This window comes from Anser anser, assembly GCF_964211835.1.
Source record: "Anser anser genome assembly, chromosome: 6".
In the NCBI taxonomy this organism is placed as follows: Eukaryota; Metazoa; Chordata; class Aves; order Anseriformes; family Anatidae; genus Anser; species Anser anser.
Genome location: NC_139726.1, coordinates 14,691,134 through 14,715,837, shown reverse-complemented (window position 1 = coordinate 14,715,837; position 24,704 = coordinate 14,691,134). Strand labels below are relative to the sequence as shown.

At 52.9% G+C, this 24,704-nt stretch overlaps 1 protein-coding gene across 8 annotated transcripts in view; it reads left to right on the top strand.

Annotated features, from left to right (window-relative positions):
• Positions 1 to 24,704, top strand: part of LOC310901637 (uncharacterized protein) — a 51,704-nt gene that overhangs the window by 19,016 nt on the left and 7,984 nt on the right. For 3 of the 8 annotated variants that reach the window (XM_083841601.1, XM_083841602.1, XM_083841599.1), the window contains 7 exons: positions 8,915 to 9,033; positions 10,625 to 12,348; positions 17,572 to 17,746; positions 18,513 to 18,717; positions 19,149 to 19,771; positions 21,423 to 21,568; positions 22,420 to 24,113. In XM_083841601.1, the coding sequence (XP_083697727.1) occupies positions 10,793 to 12,348; positions 17,572 to 17,746; positions 18,513 to 18,717; positions 19,149 to 19,771; positions 21,423 to 21,568; positions 22,420 to 23,215 (3,501 nt within the window). In that variant the 5' untranslated portion in view covers positions 8,915 to 9,033; positions 10,625 to 10,792 and the 3' untranslated portion in view covers positions 23,216 to 24,113. Of the gene's footprint in view, positions 1 to 2,314; positions 4,914 to 5,392; positions 5,553 to 8,914; positions 9,034 to 10,624; positions 12,349 to 17,571; positions 17,747 to 18,512; positions 18,718 to 19,148; positions 19,772 to 21,422; positions 21,569 to 22,419; positions 24,114 to 24,704 lie in introns of those variants that run through there. The other 5 variants (XR_014585966.1, XR_014585967.1, XM_083841603.1 and 2 more) reach the window with 4 other exon arrangements.

Genomic DNA, 24,704 nt, shown 5'->3' with positions numbered 1-24,704 from the left:
GGGGGTGTGTTCCTACAGCCTCCCCCACTTCCCAGAGGGATAATCCAGCTCTCATCCCTGTCCAGCCACACCTGGTTGTGGTGAAACCTCCTTTCTTCCACCCGTGGTGCTCACAGCCCCCCTCTCTTTGTGCCCAGCCAGAAGGACGGGGCGCTGCAGCTGGTTCTGTGCTCTCCACCCCGGCCAGCAGCAGGTCAAGCAGAGCAATTGGGCTCGCTAATTGCTAGCCACGGCCTTCCCTATAGGGAAGGCACCAGCCGGGGTCTTCTCCAGGCATTGGTGTTCCTAAAGCTTCCAGTACAGGCAGGCTGTGAAATGGGGCTAAGGGAAAAAATCACTTCCATAGCTAATTGAAGTGGAGGTGAAGGGAAGAGGTGCAAATGCAAGTTGAAAGAGCAGCCTTTGTCTCTGATAGTCAACTGGGAGAAATAATTTACTGGAGCGTTCAAGAATATGCAACACAAGCAAATAAATGATGCTGACAGTGTGATCAAAGGGTTGCTATACGAGAGAAAGCCTCTGTCAGTGCTGGCCAGGCCTCCGTGTGCCTAGGATCTTTGCCTAATAAATGTGATGAACAGCCACATGTGATGTCGGAGAAACTCGCTGAATTTTGCTCTTGGGATCGGTTCCTGACATAAAGTGCTTTCAGACTCCATAGTCCATTAAAGTCATGTTTATCAAAGGATGCAAAAGAGAGGTGCAGCATACTTTTGTCTCCAGGTCCTGAGTTCACGTGGAAGCGAAGGACCTGAACACATCAGTGATGGAAAAGACACATTGATCGGATCTGATCTGCCTGGGGCAGTTACTGGCAAAACTGACAGCGTAATGATACTGCTGCAGATGCCGCTCCCTTGTGGATACCCCTATTCCATAATACCAGATCCAGTCCAGTAACAACTTGCCGGAATAAGAGGGCCCACCAGGCAATTGCGTACCCAGAGAGGTACCCCTGTGTGAAGTAAAAAGCTCTGCAGTGGGTCCGCGTGTGTGCAGCTCCTAGACAAAGCACAGCAGAAAAGGCAGAGTCTTTGCTAGGAGGAAAAGCGTACTCTAAGATTTACTAGCTGTGCTGAAATCTGCCCCACAAAACGAGTGTCTTGCAGTTTGTCCACCCCTTGGTGGGCTTAGATAAAAAGCACGTGCAGAGGGGAGGCCCGCTGGGACTTCATCGCTTCTTTATTACCATGTCAGCAGCCTGGATTGGAAATGTTTTTCCCAGAGAGAGCAAGGCCGAAGAGAGAATTGACTTTTTAGAAAACCGGTTCCTGTCCCCCAAATCCCCGGAGGCCTTGTGCAAGGTGAGAGGCCCAGCTGCGGGCGCAGCACGGCCTGTCCTTGCCAGCGGCCATTACCTGACCGGGATGAAGGGCAAGGGATGGCGCCAGGCTGCGTCTTGTGGAGAAGGAAGCTGTGAGAGAGGCTGGGCCGCCTTCACGGGGTGAAACCTCAGGAAAACGGAGCAAAGAGCAGTGTGTGACAGCGGCTTTTCCACACTCGAAGCAGCTCTGCAAAGGCAGGGGGCTCCCAGGGGCTATGGCGGCAGCTGAATGAAACTGTCGCTTGTGATAAGGCGCTCTGAGAGCTGGGGGGAAATCCTGGCTCTGTGCCCGCTGGCAGAGCTCCAAGGGATTTCGCCAGAGCCACGCTTTTCTGACTCTGCACGTGAAAGAAATTGCCGGGGTGAAGCTGCAAAAATAACGCCTGGTAACGCAAGGCCTGCAGAAATCCTCGCGCGGCGCCGTGCCGGAGCACCAGAGGCCTGCTGCGGGCAGGAGCCTTGGCTCAGAAGAGCCCCGTGATGTCCCCCTGGGAGGGAGGATGAGCTGGGAAGGGCAAGGTGCTGCTGCACCCCCCTAGGTTGTCACCTAACTGCCCGTTGGTACTCAAACTCGCACTTCGGTGCCGAATTTTTTGAGCCACTTCTTTCTTTTCCCTAGCTTCCCCAGCAGCCCCAGGGACTACCCATCGATATCACCACAGCAACAAGAGGTCGTTAATGGTGTCCTGCCTGGCGAGGGGCGCTCAGCCGCCTGGTGGGCTGTCACCGGCTGCTCCAGGGAGAACGGAGAGAGCTTAGGGCCTCTGTGGGGTCAGACCTCTGGTTCTCCCTCCCCTGCCTTCCCCCGGCCAGGCCCTGCTTTGGTGCTGACAGTAAGGGGCGCAGCTCTTCCCTTAGCGCAGGGAACCGCTGCCAGGAAAAGAAGGGCTGGATTTGCTGCACAAGTAAGGATAAACGTGCCTCTTCGGGTTTGTTTGCGAGGGGCTGGGGCACCGGGAGGCGCTTTACATTGCAAATAAGCGACTTACCCAGCACGCCTCCAGGGAGCTCGGAGCAAAGCGGGGGCCAGGGAAGGGGAATGGCAAGCTAAACTGCGAGGACGGATAAAAGACATGTCATATAATTCTGCTAAATGGAGAAGGAAGGGAAATTCTCAGAGGGTGTAAATTAGCGTTGACAAGCTATACTGATTTACACCCAACTCGCGGCCTGGCCCACGGGCTAATTAGCTGAAAAGGATCAGCATCTGAAAGGGAGGGGGTTGTTTAGGGAGGCCCATGTGGAGAGTTGGGGATTGAGGAGTTGAAAATGCGCAAACAAGAAGAAAAGAAAGTCGCCTGGGTAGGAAGGATGATGTTCTAGGTAGGAAGGCTTGAGGTGTTCCTCAGAGGCTGATGCAGAACCTGCCCACCTGCACCAGCTCTCTGTCAGGACTCAGTGCCTGCTCAAACAGGCAACGTGCAGTGCTGGACCTTCTGAGGACAAATCCCTGGACTGAGACAGTTGACCAGAGCAGTCCTCCCAGGTTTCCTTCCGAAGCGTTGCTGAGGACCTCCACGCTCAGCGGAGCGGGCAGAGTGGCTGCCTGTGGCCGTCCACGCCCGGCAGGACTGCTGACACTGCCGCGGGCCGGATGTCCTCGCGCCGAAGCTGCTGCCACAAGCAGTATGCCACAGTGCCCGACGGCTTTGAGATGTGACCACACGCGGCGTGGGATGAGATCATCTCCCTCACCCTGCTGAACGGCTCCCTCCTCCCTTGGACGTGGCTCCGAGCTCAGCACGTTGTTGGCTTGGAGGGACGCTGCTCGTCCGCCTCCCGTCAGCTTTGGGGGTGCTGGACTAGGTCCCAGCGCAAAGTTAATGAACTGAGATCAATAGACGTAGGTTGGGGGATTTTTTCTGCCAGGATTCATATCGCTTTATTGGAAATACCAACGCAGTAAGCCATTAATGCATTCTAAATTTAAGGTTTATGGCTGTGCTGCAGAATACGTCTTCCTGGGGAAAGGAAGGAAGCAGAAACTGTTGACATACATCTTATTCATAGAATTAGAGTGTGACTTCCTTCCTCTGCCCAATGCATGTTAAATAGTAGGCTGGGACTCTTGGGGCAGTGTCAGAATAAGGAATTAGGAATCCCTTCAGCAACCCTGGTGGATCCACCAGTATGGGACTGGGTTTCTGTTGCCTTCCTGGGGCTGGGAGGCGCTGTACCAGGACGTGGGAAGAGCTGTGGTTCTGTGGTCAGGAACCTGCTGGGCATGTACTGCAGAGGAGCCAGGCTGTCTGCGGGGCTCCCCTCTGGCCTCGTGCTTCCCAGACCTCACACGGGGCTGGATGGGTTTTCCTCACCCGGGTTTGCCTGCAAGACCTGTGTGCATCCGGGCTGGGGAGCGTGGAGCCAGGCACAGAGCAGGGTTGGGGCCTGTTCCTCTCTAGGCTCGTGGTGCTTGCTGTGTGCCTGTGCCAGCACCAAGGTGGGCAGTGGGGAAGTTCTGCTCCATGTGACCCAAAGGCAGGGGAGCGCTTGGGTCGTTGTGGGGAAACCGCGTGTGTCCCAGGTGCCAGCCGAGCCCAGCCAAGCATCGGCTCTGCCTGGTTATAGACCCCCTGGGCAATTCCTCACGCTGAGGAGGGGAGCGGAGGGGCTGATGGTGTCACAGTGCAGGACTGTGGATCAGATGCACCCTGCAGGTTTGTTTGTAGGTGTTGGGGGCGGTCTGTCCCAGGAGCGGACTTTACCGCAAATAGGACTTTCTTCCTTCTGAGGAGCCATCCGAAGGAGCTTTGTGGCCAAATAGGGTGGGGACCTGCTGAAAACTGGATGATGATGGGTGATGCCATCTCCTGGAGCATGTGGAACCGGTGCCAGCAGGTGAATGTTAATCCTTGCAATCCTTCTGCTGCATTGCCACGAGGGCTGTGGGAGCAGTATTGTCCAAGAGACAGAGCGGTGCACTGGTGAAATAAAAGGGGGTACCCGTTCCCAAAGTAAGGAAGGGATTAGGAGCTCAGGTCACCTTGAAAGTCCCCTGCCTGAAATCAGTGTGCTGGAACGCCTGCCCTTAGAGGCGGTTTGGAAATAGCGTGTCATCACAGCCTTTCTGAAGGAGGGTCACAAGGAGAAGACCATGCTGTTTCACTAAAAGAAGCTGCTCAGGCTTAGAGAGCAGCTAGAAAAGTTCATCAAGGGCAGTGCTGCCAAGCGCGCAGCTGTGTGGAGCGGTGGGGTTCCTCAGGTGGAGCCTGTCCAGTCAGGAAAGAACTTTCCCAAAGACCTTAAAAACAACACAGAAAGGGAGCCAAGAATGCTTAAGACCTTCAAGTGATTCCATAAATGTTTTAGATTAGGTTTTCCGCTGCTTTGAGATGATTTAGGAGCTAATCCGACCAAAATAGGAGTTTGCGTGAAGCGATTCCTACATTGTCCCTGGTGGAAGTGTGTGTACCATAGCTGGGTGTTCCCGTGATGGACAACAGATAACGTAGAGAAATTCTCCTCAGGAACATGTGGATACCAAACGTATACTCTGATCAGCCAGCCCTGACCGCGGCCAAGACACGTTCTTTTTCTGGAAACAAAGGCGGTGGTGGAGATGCTTTGGAAGTGGCCACAGATGAGCTGGGTAAGCTTGTGCTGAATGCAGCGGTATGGAGGGAACGCTGGGGAGTAGTTCAGGATGGTGCCTTTGGGAGAATCTGGAGGTACCGCTGACGTGCACGTTCTCATGGGAGCTTTCTGCACCGCCTGGGGTCCCCTCCCCTTCTATAAATATTATCGGTAAAAGGTATGGTATTTACAGCATGGCAACTCTGGAAATCCTTCAGTGCACTGTGATGCAGGGTGCATTCTCGGATTAAGGCCATGCAAAAGCCTGGCTGACTTCATTTGTGGCTGGGGTGCGTAAAGCAGAGGTCTCTGTCTGCTGTCTGTTGGTAGCCATTGGGGTCGTTTGACTCCAGGACCTTCAGAGATTCAGGAGAGACTCTGTTCCCCATGCCAAGCTGTCCCTGAGATGACGTGGTCCATGCTTAGGACGAAGCTGAGAACACCAGGACCATGAACACAGACTGCAGAGGTTATGGTTTTCTCTATATTCTCTAGCTTTGAACCCAAGCTGGCGGCTGTGCCTCCTGTTGGCAGTCCTGACTCGTGCCGCGGAGCAAGCAGCGAAAGCAGTGGTGAAACTGTGAGCTCAAGGAAAGCTACGCTCAGCTGCTCACCCTAGGAAAGAAAAGAAACCCGGGAGATGGTGCTGTTTTAGGTAACTGCCGTGGTCGTACCCCTGCAATTACCAGGCACGCTCTAAGCCCTGTTGCTGTTCCAGCTGCTAGAACCGACCGAAAAAGAAACGGAGCTGGAGGAGTCACCTAATTGTCCTGCTGCGTCAATGGCTCCCTGCCGCATGGCTCTGCTTAAGTGAGCAGCTAAGAAAGCAAATACAGCCAAGGCACCTTGATTTTTCTTGTTAACCTTTGGCTTGAAAAAATAGATGTGTCTGGCAGCCTCTCCTGTGAGATTGCTGGTGTTTTCTGCTAAGCAGCCGAAGTGGAGCGATGTGCCTGACATGGCAGCAGAGAGAGCATGCTGTGTCCACGGGGTTTGCTGTATCAGATAGCACAAACCCACACCAGCATTACTGCCTGCTAAAATCCTGCGTACAGCTCTTGGAAGTGGGCCTTTTGCATCCCTCCAGCTGGCTGGATGTCTGAAATAAAAGGGAGACTGTGCTTCAGATTAAACTAACCTCTGTTCAGTGGTGCGTTTTGCAAAACCCGTATCAGAGAAATTAGAGTAAGACCTGAAGGTTTGTTTAGTCGCAGACTTTTAGCTTGAGGAAGGCGGCTTCGGTTACTCCCCTCCCCTGGACACAGGAGCTTGGCGAGATGGGCACGACTCAGAAGTTAATCTGTTTGCGATGAGGTGTTGCACATGTGGAGTGTGAAAAATGTCCCTGGCTCACTTGATCCCTGATCAAGGCAGGAGAGACCAGGCAATAGCAAGCTGCTCTCCGCCGTCTCATGGACAAGCTTCCCAGTTTGGCAGGTCTGTGGGGCAAACCTCGCTGCCGCGGGCCCTGGGAGGCAGCACTGGCAGACCTGCTCAGCCTTGATTTTCACCAGCACTGAGCAGCTTGTCCTCGTCCCTGCCTGCCTCGTCCTCCTGACGTTCTGCCTGGCGCTCGGCTGGGGCGGTCAGCCAGGCAGAACGGTCTGCGTGTGTGTGGGTGGGAAGGAGTGATTTATCCTTCGAGCTTTAAGAAATAGGAAAATGAAGGTGAGTGGCAAGTCTCCAAGCAGGCACTTAGAGCAGTGGAGGAGAAGTTAATTAAACAGAACCACATGGCAGAAAAATAAGCCGAGCACACGATGCCTTTAGTCTTGCGCTCGCTTCAGGCATGAGGCTCATGGCAGCCAGGAGCTTTGCAGCCCCTGAACCAGGGGAGAGGCGAGTGCTGCACAGACAGCGTGGTCAGAGAGCACTGGCAGCCAACACTGAGCTCCTTCCTGCTGTTTGGCCTGGCCTAAACCAGCACGGTGTCTTGGAGGACTGCGGGACGAGAAGAAGGCCCTGGCTTTGGGGCAGCGTGGACAGGGCAGCCAGGAAGCAGCCAGCTGGGTAAATGAAGGAGTGCAGCACCAAGCCGCAGTGCTCGGGTACACCGGGGAGCAGCAAAGGACTGGGAGTCGCAGCTTGGTTTAGGTGGGAGAGGTGGAGAGGGTGCCTTGGGACTGCTGTGTACCTTTAGGAGAGGGTGAGTTAGGACCCAGGACGGGAACAGCATGTGAAGGATCAGCGTTTACGTGTCTCCTTGCCTACGCTCCTGTGAAATTTGCTGGTTTCCATCCTGGGGATCACCTGCAGGGTGCATCTATGGCTCGGAGGCGGTGGGAGGACAAGCTCTTTTATTGCGCCGCAGTTGCCAGTGTTTTTTTGATGGTAACCGTGTCGGGCTGAGCTGACTGTTCTGTGTGTATGTCCGTACAGCCAGCCTGCAAGGGTGTGCTGAAAGACCACCTGTCGCTTCCCAGGCATAAGCATATACACTCAGATGGTTTCTTCTGTCTCCATCTCCCTCCCCCTTTCAACAGTGCCTAGAGCGCGCTTGTGCTAACCTTACTTCAGAGCTGAGTGTGTCACGGTGCTGTTGCTGGCCTGACAAACTCCCCCGTGTGAGCTGAAACCGCCATGCTCTGTGCCACCCGGAAGGGAGCACAGGAGAAGAAAGGGCTCGGTGTTTTGTGTTGCTGTCCTGCCCAGAGTTATCCTGGTTGCCCCTGGTGTTTCCCAGAGAGGAGTGCTGTCGTCTTGCCCACGCTCCCCTGGGCAGCAGAGGCAGCAGGCACGTCCCAGGCACGTCCCCAGCACATCCGTGCCCCTTGGCAGGTCGCAGCCCGGCAGCAGCTGACCGTGTGCTCAGACTGAACACAGCTACCTGACACGGCGCGCACAGCCGTCAGGGTGCTGACACGGGGGGACGGGCAGATCGGAAGAGTTCAGGAGGAAGAAGGTGGCTCTTTCGGGGATGGAGCAGGAGGACAGGCCGGTGCTCCTGCCCGAGCTGGCTGTGTGAGGGCTCCACAGCTGTCTGCCAGGCGTGAGGCCAGGGCTCGTCTGTCTCTGAGGCTCCTGCTGTGTGCTGAGCCACGAGCTGCAGCCACGTGAACCTGTTCTTCTGAGCTCTCCTGAGAGTATCAAAGGGACTTTTTGTGCTTGGAGTGTTTTATTAGGGCAAAAAGTCACATTTTTAGAGAAAGAAAACTCATCTGGGTGACAAAGATTAAAATAAATGGTTTGGAAACAAAATTCCCCTCTTCCTCCACTTAATCCTGTCATTTCTGGTGCCTGCCTGTGTGTCAGCAAGCTCGGCGCAGCCTCCTCTGGACGGTCTCTATCTCCTGCCATCTCTCACATGCATCTCTGTATGTCCTCTGTCTTCTCTGGTCCTCTGCTCTGCAAACCTGCCCCCGGCTCCCCTCTGCTGGCAGCAGGCCTCTCCCAGCTGCTCCTTCCCCAAAAGCAACTTCTGTCACCCCCTCCGGAAAATCCTGCCCCGATGAAGCAGCAGCGGGCTCGCTGGTGTGGGAAATGGGCCTCTGCTCTCCTCCAGGGCGAAGGGGGGCCCTCCCCTGAGTGACAGAGGCCGGCTCCCGGCGAGGTCTGTGCCGCCCGAGCGGTGTCCTGCAGCCCGGAGGGGTCAGAGCCTTGCTGCTTCGCTCTTCCCGTGGCTGCTCCTCCTCCGGCCTGTGCTCTTTCTTCCTTCCCTGGCTCACCTTTTTACACACGCGCGCACACACAGTACGGGCCCTGCACGTGCAGCCCTGGCACCTGCCTCACGCAAGCTGTAGTTTCTCTTCAGACTTAGCTGTAAGGAGCTCGCTGCCTCAGGCAAGGACCGTTTTATTTTCAGCTCATGCTACGGCAAGGGTAGCTTTCTCTTTCTGCTCAGTCTGAGAGCAGAGTGCAGGCAGCCCCTCGCGGCTCTGAGTCCTGCGGCTGTGACCTGATCACAGACCTGCCTGACGGGCCGTGGCGTCTCTGTCATTAGCAGCACTGACTCAGGGGAGCCCTGTTCCCTGCGCCATGCCTGGCTCTCACGTCATCTCATTCTCTCTTTCTTGACAGATCATGTTATAACCTATGATCACAGAAAGTCCTGATCCTCACGTTTCTCTGCTGTCACCTGTGGGCTCCTCCAGAGCCGCGAAGAAAGGGGAACTGCAGCCCCACCATGAGAAGACTGGGTGAGAAGTGCCTTTGACACCTTGGGGAACAGCCACACCTTAAAAGCTACTTTTAATTTTATTTGTAGAAGTTACGAAGGACTGTAATAATGTTCTTCATTCAGTGGTGATCCACTGGAGCAACTCTGCCTCCCCTCTCTGGGATTAGGTTAGACTTAGTTTCATTAATGTGGAGAAAGTGTGTCAGCCTGAACCACTGCAAGCAAGGGGTGAATCAAGCTGCCGCTGCCTGGGTGACGTAGCCTTCAGGGAGGAGCAAGTCTCTTTATTCCCCACCTGGTCAAGGTGGCAGTGTACCTCCGTGGCTGGCAGCGTGCAGAGGACCCAGCCACACTACGCAGCGAAGTCTGGGCTGTAACTTATGTGGTCCTGCTTTGTTTTTCCTAAAGATCTCTTCCTGGGTGTTCAAGCTTGTTGGTTCTTGCTCGGCTTGGTATTAGATACCATTGCTCCACCATCCCAGCTCTCTGTTGCCCTTAGGAATCTCAGGCTACCCCCATATCCCTTGCCTAATCTTGTTCTCCTTTACATACGGCCCTTAATCCTTCTCTTTGCCTCTGGTTGCCAAAGGAAGGGAGTGGATGGGTCTCTAGCGAACACCGATGTCTTGTGTGACTGCTGGCAAGTCCATGAGGCCTAAATCCTTAAGGGAAATGTGGACTGCCTCCATTCAGTGTAAGGTGGCACGACGGGTTAAGAGGGCTCCTTCAACTTCCAAGGATGACTTAGACACTTAGGCCACATCCTGCTGGCTTTAACTTAAGTTTGGGGTTTTAATTCTTCACACAGCTCTGACCATGTGATTTAGTCAGGTTTCCTGGGCCTTACAATGCTGAGCAGGGGATGTAGGAACAGCCCTGGAAACCCCACTTTTTTTTTCTGGGCCTCCACCCAGCTGTAATGTGGGGTGATCATTCAGGCCTGTTTCCGGCGGGTCTGAGTGGTTTATTTACAGTCTGTGAGGTTGTAATGGTTTTATCACAGTCTGTGAGGTACCTCTGTCTCTGCGCTGGAAAGGCCTTGGGAACGCTTAGCCAGCAGTCACTCCATCGCATGCATCTTCCTGTGAAGGGCAAATCAGATCATGGCAGGGCTGCAGCGTTACTCTCAGGGACAAAATCACCACCAGTCAGCCTTCTTCTTCTTCCTTGCTACTTGAGCCTCCCAGGAGACCATGCTGTCATATCATCCCCTTGCAACCTCTTCCTCAGCCCCCACGTTCTTGTCTGCAACCCATTTGAGTTCTCTCTTGTAAACCACGCGCCTCCTTCGTGCTGCTGTGGGAATAAGCTGGGCCTGCAGCAAGCAAGCCAAGTATTCATCAGAAAAGCAGTGTTATTGTGAGGGAATTGTTGAGGGTAATATAAACTTCTCCCATGTTAAAACAGGTAGTATAAGGCCCCTGCTGGCTTGGCTAGAGGTAGAAAGGGTTCCTTGCCCCGTGCCCTGTGGCTCATCTACTAGCTATGCTGCTCCGTTTCTACCCAAGCTGTTGGTGTTTGGCTTCTGCATTCTGTGAGCAGATCTGCTGTTGCATCCTGCGAGCCATCACCAGCCCGCTTCAGTAACTCATCTTTCCTTCCATTCACAGGTCTTCTGCGCGTGGCGACTCAACCCGTGTGGGAGCTCTCTTGTGTGAGTACCCAGCAGCACACTTTGCTGTCTGGGGTCTGTGGACATTGACTGGCATCTAAGCGACACCCAGCTCCCTCCTCTCCCCCTAGAAGCCACTGTCTTAGAGCCTCCATGTGCATTTGCTATGACATACATCAGTGTTGATGAGAGACAGGAACACTGCCGTGTCTTGAGCTGCCAAAATAATCAGCTCTGTGCACAACATGGCTTAAAGGATTTTCCGGTTAGCAGCATGCATCCACTAAAGAACTTAGACACTCACATTTTTTCCGGGGACTTCCACACTCTAGACTCCTGCCACACAGGCAAGGCACCTTTGGCCAGTCCTGTGGAAAACCGGATGTATCGGAGCGTGGAGAACCTTCACTGGGCAGCAGTAGCTGACTCGGGGCTGTATTCTCACTGCCGGAGCCTGGATAACGAGATCATCTTTCGCTACAGAGGCAGCAGTCAGTGGGCAGAAGGCTGCGTGGATGTGGCCCCGGTGCGGAGCACATCGGACTCTGTGAGAAACCTTTCCCTCCGCCCTAAGCAGACATCACGATCAGCGCAGAATGTGCTGCTCCCCCCCTTTGCCAAAGTGCCTCAGTGGCTCTTCCCTTCCGCAGAGGAAAGAGCCCTACCCGGGGATGCCAAAAAAGAGCTGAAGGAGAAGCTGAGGCTGCACAGCAGTAAGGTGGCAGAGCCCAGCAAGCCACTGCGCCCGCAGGCAGCCCTGACTGAGCTGGTAGCCCTGGAGTTTTCTGAATGCCAGCTGTGCCGGCAGCACAGGAACGGTTGTGCTGTCAGCTGCTGCACGGTTTTGGTGGAACACACGGCTCTCAGGCACGGCCTCGCGGGGAGGCAGAGGTTCTGTGCTGCACACAGGACCATCAGTCCAGAAGACATCAAGCAGGAGGCTCAGAGGAGGCTGCAGCTCCGAAGGCAGAACAGCTCCCCCAACTTGCCCTTTCAGCACGCTGGGGAAAGCCCGGAGATGGCAAAATCCAGAACAGCAGAATTCCTGCAACAACGCAGTGGGGAAATAGCGACGCTGGGGCAGAGCAAGAAAGGCCGCTGCAGAGGAAGGCTCTACATCCCCACCTTCGAGGAATTCAAGCAAATGAGAAGTAAGGAGGCAAATTCATCTGCTGCAAGCAGTGAGCCAACAAAGTGCTTGAATAAGGGTCTGATGGCAAACCAGACGCTGGACGAGGAGAGCAGTAAGAACACCTGTCCAGAAGCTTTGGGGACCAAAGCAGTGAATGAAGCTGCCATAGCAGAGGATGATGATGATGTGTTCCATGAAAACAACACCGCCGCTGGCTTTGCCCAATATCCAGCCACATGGGATGGTTTCAGGACGAGCAGCCCTGAGGTGAAGGAGAGAACCTTCCAGATCTCCAGCCCGGATAGATCCCCGATCCCCATTTGCTCTAGCCCTATTCCGCGATCACCTTTGCAGGCAGTAGCCATACACAAAGCTGGGCAGGAAATCTTCAGTGATGAGCAGCAGAAAGGAGAGACAAGCCAATTAAATGACGTCCTCCACCTTGCAGGGCAGTCGCTGGCTTCTGAAGCCCAGTCCTCTTGCTGTTCATCGCTGCTGTTAGAAGCCACAGACTTGTCAAGCTATGGAGCTAAACTACAAAAAATGAAGGATGAATTCATAGGTTCAGCACTGGAACTTATTAAGAAAAGGTAACACGCTCCGTGGGGTCACCTGAAAGTAGTTCCTTTGTTAAAGATCTGGTCTCTTCCCCGATATGTACGTTAACTCCTGTAGCATAAATGTGCTGTTGGCAGAGCCTTGCATCTTAGGGCCTCTGTAGCCACATAGACATGTTTTTAAGCCATCGAGCTTAAACTACATCTTTGTGTGAGATTAAACGTCAAAAAGCATTTTCATTTTGTGCACCTCAGTCCTGTCCAGACAGCAGCCATTGGTAGTCCTGATAATTTCCCACCTGTTATTTTATTTTATTTTATTTTATTTTATTTTATTTTATTTTATTTTATTTTATTTTATTTTATTTTATTTTATTTTATTTTATTTTATTTCTGAAACATTTGATAAAAGTAGAGGACAGCAGAGAGATACAAAATATGGATATGCTCCCTTAGAAGAAAACATGTGGAGTCTGCCCCAGCACTGCAGGACATGAATTCAGGTAGTGTGCATGCAGCAAAAAGCACTTTCCCTTGCTGCCTTTGTGCAGCGAACTGGCAAACTGAGGGCAGGATGGCTGCTGCGAGTCTTCCATCATGCACTGGAGACCAGCACAGGCAGCAAGTGGAATTACCTGCAAATACTGTCCCTCTGCCAGCTTAGCCAGTGGTAAGCAGTAACAGCAAATAATCGCATTAAACCTTCCTCCCTCTTCTCCAGATGGGGCTTTTCCTTCCTTTGGGTAAGATGTTTACTAGTTGTTCTTTGTCCTGGTTTTGGACACCGCAACATTTGAACGTTGAAACATTTCCTGCTACAAAGACATGGGGATCTTTTTCCATGCAGACAGGTGGCCTGACAGGAATCAGCACCATTTGGGAAGCTAGGGATTTGGGGCAGCTCTCACTGTTTTATGGGATAGGAGTGATGGGAAAAGGAGGAGTAAGTGTTGGTGAAGTGGTTTGTTTTCACAATCTTGGCTTTCAGGACTGGCTTTACCAAGAATTCAATTTACTTGGTTCCTGGCTGCTTCCAGCATCCCCAGGTGCGGGGTGTGAAATGCCAGGGTGTCAACCTTGAGCACCGGCGTGGGATTTCTGGAATGCAGGAGCTCTGTTGCTGGACTCTGGTTTTAGAGGAGATGTTAGGGACTTCTGCATGGCAATGAGAGTCGTCTGAAGGAGCTGCTATGGAGTTGTAGCTGCCCATGTAAGCAGAGCCAGAGTGACAAGCAGAAATACTTCGGCACCTCTGTAATCCAAAGGGAAGTGAGTAGTGTCAGAGCCATAAATACTTCCTTCAGCTGTCCAGCCCAGCCTTTGAGCTAGAGCATGAAAACCTGATGAAGAAATAGATAAAAAAGTTTTGGTATGCAACCATTTTCATTGAGTAGGCTATTTTTATCACCGATGTGAAACAAAATACACAGAATAGCACAAGCTGTGAGTAAGAACATAAGAACAGCTGTCTGGGCAGATCAAAGGTTTGGCTGGTATCTAGAGCCTGAGGTGCATGCGTGGCAAGGGAAACAGGAACTGGGGAGCGCATAGAATATTTCCTCCTACTGCCTTCTCAACTTCCAAGTACTTTCTGGTCAGGGCTTTTCGGGTTTCAGTGCGGTTTCTGTGCTTTTGATATCCTCAGTAGCTCTTGTCTCTGTAAATGTGTTCGGTCTGCCTAGTTGGATTTATTGAAATAGAATTTGATGTAAATAAAATAATTCCCACCAGAATGGGAATTCATCTAAAAATGTGAATGACAGTATTAGGAAGATTGTTTCATGTCAAAGAAACACTCAGACCTATTTATTTTAGATAGTAACAACAATTATTGATAAAGGCTGTCATTTGTTAAGGATAGCAAGAGGAAAACTAATCTGTTGGCATTGCCAAAGTGGTGAGTAGTGGGAAACTCTGGTTTCCTTGCCTGGAAATTTCTCCATTTTCCATCATTTTCACCTGAGACTGTAGAGTGCTGAATATTCATTTATAACTCAAGCTGATTCTCACTGCTCGGGTAGGAGACTTCTGGTCTGGATGTTTTGGGTCCTAAATTGTGATCACTGGGGTCCAGGCTACATTTTTCCTAAGTCGTACATAAAATGAGCTGAAAGCTGGGGATTTGGTCCCATTTCCACGGGTATGGAGCTCAGCAAGAGCAAGCCTTTGATAGAGATGGTGTGATGGAGCATCACAAAACATGACAGCTGAATTTGTCTCCTTTTTCTGATGGTTTTGTGTAAGTGTTACAGTTTTACAAATCGCTTTGGTCTGGTAAGTTAATTGCCTCCCTAGTAATTTGTAGTTACTTATTGAAGACTCGTTTAAGTGGCTTACTATTTTCGCAATGAACATTTGATTTTCAGCTTTGGAATTATGGCAGCTTTCATCCCCTCCTAGGTCACTGGGTACCTTTAACTTAGGTTGTAGTCCTGGGCAAGAGGGGATGTAAGCAGCAAAGAGCGCAGGATAAGGATCTGCAAGGACTGGGAGTTCCTGTCTGTGAAATGGGGGGGGCAAAGCAACAACAAAAACCTGCACAAGGAAGCAAAGGACATGACTAAGAAAGGAGCTTCTTGAAAAGAGGGATGAGGGTGTATTTGGGATGACCCGGGGATGGTGAGTACGGTAACAGCTTCCCGTAGCGCAGGACTCCGAGTCGGGAAGGCAGGCACCAGTGGAGAAAGAGTGGACAAAAATGTTTCTGTTAGTCAGAAAGAGTAAGGAACGTGTGGAAGAAGCTGAGGACTACGGGCCTGGATAACGAGGCAACCATAACGAGTCGCATAGAGACTGGGAGGCTTCCAGTTGGACAGCACAGGCACAGTGCCTCTGCTCCCACGAGATTCAGAGGTGATGGCCCTGAGGTGTCAAAGGACATTCAGAAAGACCCCGTCCTCCCTGTGCTGGCCCAAGCACATCCCTTTTGGAGAGAACAGGGAAAATTGACAGCATCTGCAGCCAGGTAACTCCAGTAAGTGGTTTGTTCACACGAAAGGAAACATGCCAGAGAGTCCAGTGGTTTCAGCACAGACATATATCTCGTTGTCCTTACATCACTGCTAGGGGCAGGAGGCAGCAAATCCTGGAGTGGCATTAGGTGTGACAATTCAGCACCCAAGCAGCAGGGATCCTCACAAGCAGGTAACTGGCTGGCTGAGAGGGGCGCTGGCCTTGGGGAGGAGCAGAGCAAACGTTAGGAAGTACACAGGGAGCACAGCAAGTTGCTGGGTGAACACGGTGAAAGGAGGGAGAAATGAGAAGACGAAGATTCCTGGAGATGTAAAAGAAACGGTGCTCTAAAACTGGGGGTAAACTCAGTTTACCCCCCCGTCTAGGTGATGTAAGGGGTATGAAAAAGCAGCGTGTTTAGCTCAGCCTTGAGGTTTGAATCAGGAGAGACTGTTGCAGACTGGAAGGAGGAAAGCTGGCACCAACAAGGGTCTGGCTGGGGAGGGACAGCCATGGGGAGAAATGCACAGAGGAGGGAAAAGAAGTCTGAGGGAGCAAGGCCAGGAAAGGGGCAACATCTATCTTGGCCGGCCAGCCGGTCACTGAAGGACGGTAACAATGACAAAGGGAAGCTCAGCGTCTCCCTGAGAGCATGGTGTGTGTGCTGAGGGCGGTGTGATCAAGAGGAGAAGATAATATTCCAGTTCTGAGCATTGCTACTGGGCTTGGATACACCCCATTGCCTCTCGGTGCCTCGGCGCGTTCCTTGCCTTTTGCCTGTTTCATCCAGAAGCCGTTTGAGCAGAGCAGGTTTGGGGCTCTGCCTTCCCTCCTTCTGTTGGGCCCTGCTGCACTCCTCGTACTTTACCCAGATCAGGGAAACCGTCACTGGCTGGGGGTTAGCTCAGCAAGAGCTAAAAGCCCTCAGCCTGCTGCTAGCACCGTGCTTCATCTTCTGAAGCTGGTAAATCTTCCCGTGGTGTCAGCTGGGACCTGGAAGGGAGAGGTGGAGGGAGCTGAAAAAGCATCAGCTGCAAAGTTGCAAACCAACTTTGTTGGCCTGACAACAGAGCCAGCTTGTGTTCTGGGAGATTTGTTCCCTCTTCGGTGGTTTCAGCGCTGGCGGATGGCTTGTTGTCAGAGCCAGCTGCCATTCGCTGTAAGGAAGCGCCCATCTGTCTCGTGTGTGTGCCTGTAGCTGGCGGGGTTGGAATTGCACATTAGCAGTGTGACCTACCAGCATCAGTTCACAAGTGACACCTTTTAAACGAACCAGATTTTATCACAGGATAAATTTATCACTCGTAAGCATAAAATACATGCGTGACCTGAAATACGTCTCAGACACTGGCTTCTTCCATGTACAAGCATCCCCATCCAGTCCTGACAACCTTCCTTTGTAAAGGAAGCCAAGCCCATAAAAATTAAGTAAGCCCGCAATGAAAAAAGAAAAATCTTTCGACCATTTTCATTATGCATGGAAGAAAGGTGTCTCTGGGAGACTCAGAAAAAAAAAAAGAGTCGCAAGTTGCGTCACAAACTGCACCCTGTCAACTGCTCTGTCAAGTCAGTGGTTTTGCACCAGACTGTGTCTGTCTGGAGAGGTGTTATCTGCAGGGAGGGGAACGTGGGGCTGGAGCGGGCTGCCTGGAGCAGCCAGGCCAGGCCCTTGTTACCAGCAGGCAGCTGTGACTAAGAGCACCCCGGGACTGCCAAGTCAGGCTGCCAGCCTGCCAGTCATTTCGGGACTCTTAAACGCACCAAAAGTCCTGATCAGTGAAAGCACAGGGAATCTTCCCGGTGGTTTCAGCAGGCTTGGGATCATATGAGATGAAGAACAGAGGGAAAGCTCCTTTAATCCCCTAATCCTTTCAAGGCATTGTGGTTTCCAGCAGGTGATTTTCTTCCACATGAGCAGGATGGTTTCTGTGTTGACAACATCTCTTTAAATAGCAGGAAACACAGATACAGCCTACTTAAAATGCTTTTTTGCTGGCCCCTTTGGGAGAAGTTCATCTTTTATGGGCATAAAAATGTCGTGCGAACACCTGAGACTTGATATTCCAGACGGATGCTGACACGAGTGCCATTACCCATTTGCTGTGCTATAACAGGGCTGTGTTCAGAGCCCCTGAAATGCAGGCACAGACATCCATGCCAGCCAGCCTAGGCTCCTGCCTGAACTTCCCCTGAACTGCTGTGGCTGGCTGGTCAGACCTGGGCTTTCTGCTCAGTCTCATCTAGGTCAGGAGCGGCAGGTGAACCGCGTACGTGACGTTCATCAGCTTGCTTCTTCCCCTGCAGCTGCAATGCTGAGACTGCTGCCAAATCCCCCTCCAAGGGACAGTGTGATCTGAAGAAAGACGATCTCCCACCTGCGGAGGACAGCCAGCAACCCACAGCGATGTCCATGGCAACAGAGGCCTGGGAGGAGAAGCCAAGCAGTGAGACATCCAGCGACGCTCCACCTGCAGGGAATGTAAGGGAGAGAAAATCACCTCTCACCTTGTGCGTTTGTTTAGGATTTTTTCTTGTCAGAAGCTCTGGAGGATCCCTTTGCTATAGGAACTGGGCAGCCTGGGATCTGAAACCACACCAACTCCCACAAGCAGTTAAAGTCTGTTAGCAGGATTTCTAATGCCTTTTTTATTACAGTTAATGAGACAGGAGTCAGTTGTGTGCCCCTGCTGATCTGCCACTGCATCTCTTGCAGGCAGTTCAGCAATAACCCCTTGGTGGCTTTCACTGTGCCACCAGCCCCCACTGCTGCAGTGCCCAGAGGACCAGCCAGGCTCCTTCTTTAGTCCCCGCTTCATCCAGTCACTAATGTAGGTGAGGCTTGAAAGGCTGGAGTTCGTGAACCAGCAGCTCTGAGACGTTCCCAGAACAGAAGCAACCTAGGTCAGATCCCTGGGGGACAGGCTCCGTCACTCCTTTAGGGCCTTAGCCAGGGCAGTGCTGTTCACCTCCTCACGCTTATCTGACAGCTGTGATGCAGCCACCCCTGAGCCACTGCACCCACAGCTCCACCACTGCAGAGAGAGAGGGGTCCTTGCTGCTGGGACTGAGCAAGATGGAGGGACCTCAGGGGACAGATTTCTTTCTGATCATGTAGCAGAGCTGCATTTACAACCCCCCCGCAAATAATTGCCTTTTTCCTCCTTTGGAAACCAAAATCCAGTAGCTGCAAAGCAGACGTTGCTCTGACCACTGCGTTGCTCCCAACCCACTTGCCTTTCTTGCAGACCTCCAGTCCCGGCTGCCGCCGATCCAGCTCCGACATCGTCCATGAGAGCACGAGCGGCGCCAAGGCCCAGCGGGAGTGCCGGCTGCGGCCGCACTTCAGTGACCCCATGCCGACAGACTCGGTGAAGAGGAAGCAGCTGGAGCTGAAGATCGCAGCAGCAGCGCGGCAGCATGCGCAGAAGCGCCGGCAGGAGCGAGACTACGGTACCCACATTGTGCACTCTCAGGGGGATGGATGATGGGCCAGGTGCTGAGCCCTGCTGTGCTGGTGTAAATATGAAGTAACTCTGCTGACCTGTGGCAGGGAAGCAATATGGATTTAACCCCGGTGTGCAAGAAATCAGGATCTGCTCTGCTGTGTCTCTGTCCCTGCCTGACAGATGGCAGGGGGAGAGAGCCCAAATGAGGTCTCAGGTACGGGCACTGCAGGGATGACGGGCCCCGGGCTTCACCTGGGTGCCTTTACTTCTGCTTCCCACCCCCTAACTTTCCAGCAGCAAACAAGGAGCGGAGGCAGCCAGCAGCCCTGCTTTCATCAGGTCTCCCTGCCAGGGTTCGTGCTGCTCGTGGCTGTGCCACACTGGGCTCCCCGGGTGCAGCTGGCGGTGCCTGTAATGGTTTCTGTCTCTCCTCAGGTCCCGTGGTAGCAAAAGCCAACCTCGGCCACGGCGGCAGCTTCGACGAGACTCGCCGCGCCCCGCGTGGCTCCCTCCGCTCCCGGCACCACTGGAGCAACATCAGCAGCCTGAGCACGGACAGCGGGATCGTTGGCGTGAACGACGTCCGCGACGACCTGGATCCCGGCGAGGCCGCCCGGACCAAGTCAGCAGAGGTGGAGCGGGCAGACAGCGGCATTGGGCAGACGTCGGCCAGGAAGTGGAGGAGCAGGGCATCCGAAACGCTGAGCTCCCTGCAGGCCTGGGAAGCCCACCGGCCCTGTACCGACTGTGGAGAAAGGGACCTCCCGGTGGAGACGGACGTGCAGAACTGCAATCAGCGGCGGGCCGACCTCTGCGAGAAGTGCCGCAAGCGCAGGACGGAGCGCAAGGAGTCTGTGCTGGAGTTTGTCAACACGGAGGCCAGTTACGGAGAGGACCTGCGCATCATCAAAGAGGAATTCTACCTCCCCATGCAAGCGGCTGGGCTGCTGAGTCAAGAGCAGCTCCTCGGCATCTTCAGCAACATTCAGGAGCTCATCGACCTCAACGAGAACTTCCTGGAGATCCTTCAGGAAGAGATCGATCAGGCCTTTGACCAGGTATGGCGCCTGCGTGCTCTGCAAGCAGACCGGGCAGACAGGAATAGGTTTTGTATTAGGAAGGCAGCGCAGCTGGAGCAGGGGAACTGGGAGGTAGGACTCCTGGGTTCTGGTCACCTGCCCAGTCTCTCGCTCCCTCAGCTGTTGTAAACCAGTGATTTCAGTGGGTCTGTGCCAGGTCGTAGCTGCTGGCCTCACCCCTCCGCTGTGGTAACGCCACCGACTTCAGCAGGCCATCAGCCCTTTATCCCACCAGCAGGACCTGTCTGTCCCATTCCCAGAGTTAGCTTTAAGCCACCCAGCTTGGACACTTGTAAGCGTGACCATGGGGGCATAGAGCTCAGCTTGGTCTGGCTACCAGAGGGGTGGGGGGGGGACCAAGCTTGCAGGCCACGCTCTTACCCAACCGTGAGCTGGCTTGGGGTTGCAGGTCGTTGCAGCTCGCCTCTGGGCTGGCTGCAGGGCCAGGCAGCACAGGCTGCTCCCTGCTCCGGAGGCAGTCTGCACTTACAGCTCTGCGTGCCAGTTGCTTCTACTGATGCACTCTGCCTTGCACTTAAGACTCTCCTATCACAACAGCGTAGTGGGCAGAGAAATGTAAGTAAGTTTTTAGAACAGCAGACAGTTGCTGCAAAGGACACACAAACAGCTCCACGCCCTCCTTTCTTTGAGAAACCAAAACCCACTCGTTGCTTTATCAGTTTCACCAGGATGTTTGTTTGCTAGGAAACACATCCCTCCTCCCCTGTGAAACCCCGCATGTCAGACTGAGCAACGCATCTCAGAAGCTGACAACCTCTCGTGCACCTGGCACAATGAAGGGAGATGTGCACTGCGGTTGTGATGTCCCCCATGAATAATTTCTTGAGACAGTGGCTTTTACAACAGCTGTAGGTTTCCCTGCCTCCTCCTCCATGTTACCCTTTGCAGTCAAAGCCCAGGACTGCATCAAAAAAACAGAGAAGTGCTCCCTCTCTTGCTGCCGAAACGAGTAGTAATTGCTGAGCATGTCAGCATGCACCTCGACAAAGCTAAGAGCGTTGTGTGCCACCAGGTTCTTGTATTTCCAATTAGTCTGGAAGTTGAAGAGCAATTTACCATGAAATTTATTTTTCACTTAGGCACCGAAGTAGCCAGTAAGAGCACATCTAAAGGAGATCCTGCTTCCCAGCCAGCCCAGTTGCTCAGAACAAGTGCAGAAGTTACTAAGTGCCACGTCTGCTGCCTGAGTTACATGCCTCCCCTGCCCGTTTGAACCTAAACCCTCTCTGTTAATCTGTGCACTGCTGCATTACCCTTGTGGCAGACCTGCTGGCCAGAAGGGCCCCAGAAAACCCTCCTGCCTAGCAGGCTCACTCCAGCCTTCGAGCCCCTGCTCTGGTGAGCTGTCCGAGCCCGCAGAAGCGGAGAAGACATCTCTTTATGTGTAGAAGGGCAGGCGTTAGAGCAGCTTTCCTTCCCCTCCTCACAGACTCACCCCCAGACCTGCAGGGACTGCCTTTCCACCAGAAGGGGGGAGCCCAGCCGGTGTCCCGTTGGTCTGGCGCCCAGCAGACCCTGCGGTACGGCGGTGCTGGTAGGGCTGAACGCAGGCTGTGCGCTTGTGCCTCTCCCGAGCTAACCCAGCAGGGGCTGTGTTGCGTGCTTGCAGGGGGATGACGACCTGATGACCGTGTGCATCGGTGAAATATTTCTGGAGTTCGTCAACATGCTGCCAGCCTTCCAGACCTACTGTCTTCAGCAGTCCTCCTCCGTGAACATGCTCAATGCACTGGAGAAGGAGAAAGAGCTGCTCAGGTGAGAGGAGGGCCGAGTGAGTGTTCTTCGGGGCTCTGAGGACAGAAGAGCACCAGGCTGAGGGCAAAGCCTTTGTCAGCTCAGCTAGATCCCAGTTTTGCTGCTAATGTTCTTCAGTGATGAGCTGCTCTGTCTTAGGGTGGGGAGTGTGCTTCAGGCTCCCAAATATGTTCAGCCCTTGGTATCTTCGCTGAGGCGGTCTCTGTAGTTGGTCTCCAGCTGTAGCCTGTATTTTGTGGTCCCAGGGTTTGCCCACTGACCACGGGGCTGAACTTTCACTAAATAACGTCAAGCTGAGAGCAGCTCTCACCTGAGCGGGGTTTGGATTCCCGCTGCGGAAAGCCACTGCGTGAAGCGTGCATGAATCTTGAATCGTGTCCCATTCCTAGCCCCAGCCTGTTGGGCCAAGTTGGGCGAGTCACTTCTCCGTTTCCACTGCAACAGCTATAAAATGATGACGGTGCCAAATTCCTGTTTAGAGAGCTTTGTAATCGAGTGATGAAAGGACCTACAAATGTATCTAACCTGATAAAAGCTGATGTGCCTGCCTCGGGCCTACCTCAGTGTGCACCACGGAAAGATCACACCCTCACTGCTCTACAGTGATTGCTTAGGAGACTGGTAGGATGTTACGTGATAGTGTTCCAGGCCCCTTTTTTTCTGAACACAGCTGCAGAAATGGTTAATTTTTGACAGGACAGAATTCACAAGGCTATTAAAACCGGAGGGGGGCAGGCGGGGGCTGCAGTGCTCAGCAGCTGTCAGCACCCCCCTGTTCATTTGCATGTAGGATTGCAGCAAATGCTGGCAAAACAGCCGCCGTTTCATTCCCTCTCCTTAAATCCCTGCAGGATATTCCTCAACGTGTCCCAGAACGATAACACGGCACTGCGACGGATGAACCTGCGCTCCTTTCTGATGGCCCCGCTGCAGAGGGTCACCAAGTACCCGCTGCTGCTCAGCAGAATCATCAAGGCCACCACCGAGTACCACCCGGACCACGGCAGCCTGCGGGAGGCCAAGAGCCGCATCGAGTCCCACCTGGAGCACATCAACATGAAAACCAAGCAGGAGGGGAACACGTGGACCCTCCGCTCCTTTCGCCAGGACAGCAAGAAGAAGAGGGAGGTCATCAACATCGAAATGAGAGAAACTGCCCTCAAAACTGTGGGATGGCTGCGGGAGGAAACACGCTTTGTGATGGAGGGGGCTCTGCAGCTGGCCCAGCCCCCCGACGGCCAGTGGGTGAAGAAAGGCAGCAAGACCCTCAAGTTCCAAAACATGCAGGTCCTCCTGCTGGTCAACATGAAGCGCGTGTCCGAGTCCAGCCTGGAGCTAGCTGAGCCAGGGCCCGTGAAGGACGCCGTGCTGGTGCTCATCAGGGACAAAAACAATGGCAAGTTCCATTTGCTCAGGGAGCCCTTGAGGCTGAGTAATTGCATCGTCTCCACCGATCCCGACTGTGACGACACTTTTGAACTCATTGAGATCAGGCGGGAGGCGTTTGTGTTCCGGGACAGCGACCGGGCACGGACTCACCACTGGTTCAGGCAGATCAGGCGCTACTCGAGGGAGCTGGGCTCCTGGAAGAAGCGGCGCAACGCGCTGCCCAATATCATGATCAGCACCCCTCACACCCGGCCCTGAGTCCTGCGCGGGCAGCACGCGGGGAGGCTCGGCCTGGGAGCCTCGGCGGCTTCAACTTGCTCCGCTCCGTGGATGACACAGAAAGGAGCCTGACCCAGGAAGACTTGTAGCTCCTGCCCAGCAGCACTGGAACCGAGTGTTACGGCCTAATCCTCGTCTCCAGCCTCAGGACTCCCGTCCTGCTCGTGGCTGATGGACCTGCACGGAGGGGCTTCTCTCGAGGAGCAGGCCCCTGGAAGAAAATACTGAGTTTTACTTGTTAATATTGCACTGCGGGAGAATGATGTGTGATGCTTGCATTTGCATGGATTCTGTTGAAAGCCAGTCTCGACAACATGAGAGAGGTTTCCACCATTGACTATATTTCATCAGCATTAGGTAAAGTCAGGGTTAAAATTAGGTGCAGTATTATGCAGCAGAGGGGAAAAGTTGGAGAAAATGTTTTCCACCACTGCTCCCCTAAGGACTATATTTCATTTTTCACCTTTGTATGTTCAGTCAAAATACTTGTTAAAAAAGAAAGGTCTTTCATCTTTAATCCAAATCAAGTATGTATCAGTTTGCTCAGATTCAGCTGCATGCACACAGCAAACAAAAAAAAATCAGACAAGAATAAAAGGAATTCTTGCTTTCTCACACATGCACCCCAAATATGTCTAGAACCTGTGGATGAGCAGTATGCCCCCACTGGAAGTCTGTTATTTAACCGACTTAGAGACTGGAACGTAGCACTGCATCTGAAATGTCTCAGAAATGTATGTAAATATCTCTCTGCTACCACTAATAGTGAGCTTAAGATGCAATTATTTAAATGATGTAATCTAGTGTATTTCAAAATTTAATTGAAAGGAACAATTTACATTGTACTGTAGAGTAACATAAAAGGTTTTAATAATTATGTTTCAATGACTTTAGGTGGGTATTTTTTTTTTAAATATTTGGGTTAATTTGTTTTCTGGAGTAGATATTTCATTTAGTGCGAGTGGCATTCAGGGGAACAATGTGCCTATGTCTGTTCTTTGGATCCCCTGAACAGAATTCAGGGGGTAGTCCTAATGAAACTGGGAGAATGGTGCAGCCCTGCTACCCTTAATTGTCACCGGACAACAATCGGCTGGCACAAAACGTTACGTCCTGGCTGCAGTCCCGCCAGGGCAGGGCAGGCCCCAGCGCAGGAGAAGCCAGAGCTGAAACTGAGACCACAAAGCGCTCCCCTGTAAGGCCCGGCCTCTCTCAGCTCCTCAGCAGCAAAATTACTTGAAGCTGAACAATGGTAAAAAGGCAGAAAGGTTCTAACCTTTTCAGCCTGACATTCCCACTGCCTGTGGCCTTGTGATTACGAGTTCAGCAAAATGTCATGCCGTGACTTACGCAGCAAAGGCCAGATTACAGGCCGAGAGGCTAAATTAAAGGAGCCTGAATTTTGGTTGGCGGATCTCAGAGAACAGTCATCTGTAAACGTTCACTGAGATCATCCCTGGGGTAAAGA